The sequence below is a fragment of the Arctopsyche grandis genome, chromosome 6 (genome assembly GCF_051622035.1).
Source record: "Arctopsyche grandis isolate Sample6627 chromosome 6, ASM5162203v2, whole genome shotgun sequence".
Lineage (NCBI taxonomy): Eukaryota > Metazoa > Arthropoda > Insecta > Trichoptera > Hydropsychidae > Arctopsyche > Arctopsyche grandis.
The window spans coordinates 8,499,541-8,506,547 of record NC_135360.1 but is presented as its reverse complement, the minus strand read 5'-3'; the positions used below and the strand labels follow the sequence as shown (position 1 = coordinate 8,506,547).

Genomic DNA, 7,007 nt, shown 5'->3' with positions numbered 1-7,007 from the left:
TAGGTAGTACATACGTACACGGATAATCCGAACTATCACTTTTTGATAGAAACGATATCTGCATCACTCATGCATTGAACACCCGGATCGTTTGAATCGTGATTAAACCACTCCTCGATGTTTTCCGGATCAAAATTTTCAAAGCATTTAAATTTTCCATTATCTAATATATAATTTCGAAAGAGACTTTGCATATATGTAACCTTCGTTCGTTGGTTTGTAGACAACACATTTTTTTCATTGACGCCGATTTGATGTTTTAAGATTCAAAGGATTCGAAGTCCCCAGGGGCGAAGGCGCCGGGGGCGTATGCACTGGGGGTGAAGGCTTTAGAGGCGAAGGTGCCGGGTGCGCAGACGCCACTGGGGGATGCAGGCGTCGTATTCTGGTATACTTATAATTTTGAAAGAAACTTATTATATATGTTTGTTTGTTCGTGAGAGTCAATTTAATAAAAAAACAAATTAGTATTCAAATAAATTTAATAAAATGTTTACTATTAGATTAGTCATCTTTAAGTGGTTTATATTACAAATACCGAGCGAAACCGGGTAAAACCACTAGTTCTTTATACTTCAGATAGGTACGTACTTGCCTAGATCTCTTCAAAATCTGATAAATCTATTTCCATGTTAGGAATAATCTTTCTCCATGATCGAATCAGTGTTATTGGTTTTAATTTAGACCAAGATTTTGTTAGTCCGTGTATAGCATCCAATGAACTTATTTTTTTCCAGAAATTGATCGAGTCATCATCTTCCTCAGCAAGAGTTTTGAGAAGACTAGCACGAGAAAGCCGTTTCATTGACACCTTAGTCCATGGGTTGAATTGGATTTAAAAATCTATTAGCAATACTGCTTCCAGGCGTTTCGGAACCCATTTAGTCTTGAACAAATCTTCAAAGATCCATCCATCTTTCCATCCATGCTCTTTTTGGGTTATAATAATCAACATATAGGTTTTTATTTCAGTTCTCTTAAATGATTCAGTTTTTTTTTGCTTTTCCAATTTATGATAGTTTCATTTTATTAACAAACTTAGGTGGCCAGGATGATTTAAAATGGTTCACTATTGTCAATGCCTATTGTCCTACAAAAAAAAGAGAGCAAAAAAAGGTTGACAATAGTGAATCATTTTTTGTGGGTTTAAAGCATCTTTATACATTTCCACAACATATGGTTGTAATGTAATACGCTCTTTAGATGATTTGTGTCCAATATTAAACTTTTCTTTTGACAATGCAAGCGTTTTCGTTGAAATTACAAAAAATATATATTTCAACCACGGATAATCCGCAAACCAGGTAATCTGCATCCGGATAATCGAGAGTGTACTGTATTTATCGCCAAGATAAAGTTTATTTTTAAAGTAATTGGCAATACGCATTCTACCATGAAATAAAAGTAGATTAGTAAATAAGCTCATTGCGATTGATATACGCATAAAATTTTCACTTCCGGTCTACTGAAACTTTTCCGCAATGATTAAAATCGAGCCTAAAAGCGGCGAGTTGTATAATAATAACAATTATATATGGGTAGAGTCGGCACTTATTCAATCAAGACGACGTCAAATAAAATCATCAAATTAAATTAAAAGAAAGATATTCAATTCTCGAATCTTGAACGAAACATGGTCATAATGAATTCAAATTTAAATACTTGAAAAGTGATTCAATCCTTCGTAATATGATTTTGCTCATCTCTTCTACAGTTGCATCTGAAACATCAACGGTGCAAGATTACAAAAAATAAAATACTACGTGCAAAATTTCAATACAAATATGTACGCTTAGACGCGGCCCAGTTAATCGACCGATCGTACGAATGCATACAATTTCTCAGTTAACTTTTACTAATACAACGGTTAAATTTATCAACACGACCCATGTACTACTTATAGTGCAGTATACGAATCTTATATAGTTTAGAAATAAATAAATTTAAATAAAGAATTTGAAGCAAGTTTGTAGACAAGTGTTGTAGACAACGGACTGTTAGTACTAGAGTGCACGCTCGGCACAGTTTCGGGAAAATGTATGGTGTTTTGTTGTTCCAGGTGCGTTACGTCTGCGTGGTTTCCTTCTGCATCATCAGCGTCCACCACTTTGACGGCAAAGACCACCACCACTAGTGGGGGCCAACTATATAACGGGCCAGTGCCAGCCAAGAAAGGCATCAGTTCCATCACTGGTCTCCATCGGCTTGGAGTACAGAGTGCGTTAGCCGATATGAAGATACAGGTGAGATATCTAAAACAAAAACATGCATTGATACAGTATAGTTTTTCCAAAAAACGCAATTCATTTAAAGCACATTGGATACCTCATTTACAAATTTAAAGTCAAACAATCAATGAATCAGTTCTACATATGAAACAATCATCTATTCAAACTGGATCCTAATAAACTCATACTATAATGAAATCAAACTCAAAATTAAAACAAAACAATTGAAATTATTCGAATTCACTAAAGGATACACTTTAATATCATAAAAGCCTTTAAATATCTATAAAATTTTAATTCCATTTATCAGATAAAATCTGTATCAGGATCACTGTTTTATATAAATCAATAAAATGTAAAATATAATATTATAGATTTAAAATATTCTAAATAAAATTATAAACATTGATTTTAATTAACGTGATATTAATATAACACGATTGAAGCAATCTATAGGATGAGAATAAATCAATCGTTCCTATTACCTAACTATTACATACATATATGTTGTATTAAAATAATCTCATATATTAAATTTTATAGTCCCGGTTTTATGACTTTCTATTGATTGGAGCTTTCAGTTTTATTATACATAGTTAACGACTTATATAATATTACACTATAATTAATAATACGATTGAGCTATTCATAATATGTAACAATTTAATACTTTTTTATACAATGCAATTTTAAAATAGGATTTTAGCTTTGATGCAAAAATTCATTCTCTTGATAATTTTATGCAAAAATAATTCTCAATATCGTTATTAACTCTACCCATATTAATGAAGTTTTTCGGCACAAAAAAACGCGTTCTGCCTCAAATTCTCACATATATAAAAAATTCAAATACATTAAAATCAATACTGTATTATTCAAAAAATAATCTTTAAATATTCAACAATCACTATAAACGAAATAATATATGTAAATAAACACACAACATAAGAAAGTTTATGTGAAAGTCGAATCAGTCAAATTTTGTAAGGTATTGTATTAAAAGCACGCATGCAAAAAATTGACATTAAATTTAAAAAAAAACAATAACAACAATTCGATGACACGTCATTTTATCCAAACATATTTGATGCACATTTTTTGCTCGAGAAGAGACAAACCAGTCCGAAAGAAAGTAAGCGATCGCTAATTGAACCACCGATTTCACCGGATAACATCGAACGGTTGACGCACGGAAAATCGGAACTTAGCATTTTTTTCCACCGCATGCGAGAATCCGCATTTAATTAACGATTCGAACCTCGTAGGTATTAAGCCATTTATCAAAAGGGATTTACGCCCACCCCTTGAGGGGAATACCCGTCCAATTTATACCATCAATCTGCTTCGGGCTTCCGATCCTTGATGAATGACGTTCGCACGTTCGCTTACATTATTACCCTTAATTGAATACCCAAAGCTGGTGTTTAAATGATTTCTTCTTTTGGATTTTAATTTTGTTTTTCTTTCCGACAGTTGTTTTTAGTGGCCGCGTTGGCGGTGGCAGCTTTTGCCGAAGAGGAGAAAAGCGCCCAAGTCGACAAGCCGTTAGAAGATAAGAAACAGGAAAAGAGGGGTGTTTTCGGTCTCGGATACGGAGGAGACTTCGGAGGACACTCATTCGGTGGTGGATCTCATTCGTTCGGAGGTGGCTCCAGCGCTTGGCAACCAAGCCATGGTGGATTCGAATCATACGGCCATGGAGGACAGTCCGAACATGTCAAAACCATCGAAGTCATCAAGAAAGTACCAGTACCATACACTGTAGAGAAACACGTACCTTACACTGTTGAGAAGAAAGTGCCGTACGAAGTCAAAGTACCAGTACCTCAACCCTACACTGTTGAAAAGAAAGTCCCATACACCGTCAAGGAAATAGTCAAATACCCAGTCTACGTGCCCCAACCCTACACCGTAGAAAAGAAGGTCCCATATGAAGTCAAAGTACCAGTCGACAAGCCTTATGAAGTCAAAGTGCACGTTCCCCAACCCTACACCGTAGAGAAGAAAGTACCATATGAAGTCAAAGTACCATACCCACAACCCTACACCGTAGAAAAGAAAGTCCCATACCCAGTCAAGGTAGAAGTTAGAGTACCCCAACCTTACGAAGTCATCAAGAAGGTCCCATATGAAGTCAAAGTACCAGTCGACAAGCCTTACAACGTCTACGTACCAAAACCATACCCAGTCACCGTCGAAAAGCCATACCCAGTCACCGTCCACAAACCAGTACCATACGAAGTCAAAGTACACATCGACAAACCATACAAAGTCGAAGTTGAGAAACCATACCCAGTACCAGTCAAGGTTTCAGTACCCAAACCTTACGAAGTGATCAAGAAAGTACCATACACCGTCGAGAGGAAAGTACCTTATGAAGTCAAAGTACCAATCGACAAGCCTTATCCAGTCTACAAGGAAGTCAAAGTACCAGTATTGAAAGAGATCCCATACCCAGTCAAGGTACCAGTCCCAGTCTACATCAAGAAGCACGAAGAGCACGGATACGGAGGCGGATATGGTGGTGGATACGGTGGAGGATATGGAGGCAGTGAAGGTGGCAGCGAAGGTGGCAGCTACCATGGGGGAAGTGATGGTGGCAGCTACCACGGGGGTAGTGATGGTGGCAGCAGCGAGGGTGGAAGCTACGGAGGAAGCAGCTATGGAGGCGGCAGCGAAGAAGAATACGGCGGCCACTACCACTAGATAATATATAACATCCTCAATATTATACGGAAATGTGATCATTTGTTTATTATAATTTGTAAATACTCATGAATGTGAAGCGGCTTTGCGTGGCTCACGTACCACTGTAACTTTTCTTAGTATACACACATACACTTCCTACTTCAACTTTGACTAATGCGTTAAAATTTGTACTGTGATTTGTATTAAAAGAAAATGTTAGCCAAAGATTCTATCAAATGTCTACTTACTTCTAACATATCTGTTATTCATTTGTTGATTTTATACACTTGTTTTTTTATGTTTAATTTTTATTTCCACGTAAAAACGTCTATTGTTTTGATCTCTGCTTGTCTGCGATGAATACGAGGAATCTGAAAGACTATTTTTTTATTTTTTTTTGTATTATGTATTTTTGTATTACCTGACTTGTTTTTTATATGTGTTTTATATTTTTTAAGAAGAGCAAATATAAACTAATTGATATAAAACATACGAACTTTCATTCCTATACAATAATATTTCTTGTAAAATTGCAACAAAATTTCACACATCATATGTCAAGCAAACTCATCCAATAAAAAAAGATAATCACAATGACTTGACCAAATATGAAAGAAATCGAAATTTATAGCCGCAACGATTTATTATTGCATTAAAAAAACTTTCTATCGCTTTCAAAAAAAAAAAAAAAAAATTGTACCACGATTCGTACATCATTGCACAAGTTTCTCGTTATTTTTAAATCAATTGCTCTTAATGTCTACACACACATTGCCAAATTATAATTCGACATCATTGAGGTCACGTCATCGCGTACAAAATAATTAAGGTATCATCACGCCTAATGACCCTCGCGTTGCACACGACTTTTGCACAACTGCAGATAATACATAATATTTCAACGGATGAAATCCTACTTCCTACATATATTTACTTGGAAACGACATTCGTATTACATGTGTATAAGTTTGTGCTAAAGCTTCGGTATGGGCTTTCACTCGAATGTGCGTTCTCGTTATGCAATTCTCGTCTCGAGAAATGCGTTTGCTCTCGTCTCGTGTTGCGCAACAATAAAATCGAAGCAAAAGTGTTGTATGTATGGCATATTATAAAGTGTATGGTTGCTGGCGCGTAATAAGAAAGTTTTTAATTCGCTCACATGTATGGTCAGCGGTTTTTAAACGGTGGCACGCGTGCCGCATGCCACCGGTCGACGTGATAGTTGTTTGATTGATGATTTATGCGAGTCAGTAAAACTGGAATTCATTATATTAAAAAGTTTGACTGGCAGTGGATTGATGTTTGAAGCTAGAGCTTGTTATGTCTGTCGAATGCAATGAATGGATTACAATTTTTTCCAATCGCATATTTATTTTTAGTACATATGTATTATGAAATATTTTTAGTTTTTTTATTGACCTACATAGTTTCTATATATTTAAGATATATAATGAAAACTTAAATATCCTCACACAAGACTTAAAGTATAATCAAATTAGTAAGATATAGAACCAAAAGAAGACCATATATTGTCAATCTAACATATAATTTCGAAAGAGGCTTTATATGCTTGTATGTAGGGTTTGTTGGTAATCGAAAAACAAATCAAAGTTTCTATGATGACGATTTGATATGGTTGAATTTGAATTAAATTTGAATTTTTTTTTTCAATTCAAATAGATTTCATAAAAAAAACAAATGAATATATACTATTAGATTCGCCATGTTTAAACTGTTTATATTACAAATACTGAGTGAAGCCGGGTAAAACAACTAGTTTTATATAAATTTTGGTAATAAGTATAACATGGTGACAAATTTCATTGAGATACGTATTGTTTAACCATAATGTTTATAAATTAACATATGTAGATACTCCATAGATATGTCAAAGATTTAAAAAGTTTATTTTGTTCCAAGTGTTAGCATCTTAACAAAAAACTTGTTATATATGTATGTATAAGTGATTTATGTACATACGTGTTTCGGTGATTATTCCACACAAAGTGATCTCACACACTTCACTAAAATCTCGATCACGGAACATCTGGCACCCGAAAATTTCATCCGTCGAGGGGTAACCACGCGAAC

The 7,007-nt window shown here is 34.9% G+C and overlaps 1 protein-coding gene across 1 annotated transcript; it reads left to right on the top strand.

Annotated features, from left to right (window-relative positions):
• Positions 1 to 3,594: 3,594 nt before the first annotated feature.
• On the top strand, positions 3,595 to 4,934 carry Vajk4 (chitin-binding protein vajk4). The gene is made up of 2 exons (XM_077431857.1): positions 3,595 to 3,648; positions 3,702 to 4,934. The coding sequence occupies exons 1-2, from the start codon at positions 3,595 to 3,597 to the stop codon at positions 4,932 to 4,934; spliced, it is 1,287 nt and encodes a 428-aa protein (XP_077287983.1).
• Positions 4,935 to 7,007: the final 2,073 nt, after the last annotated feature.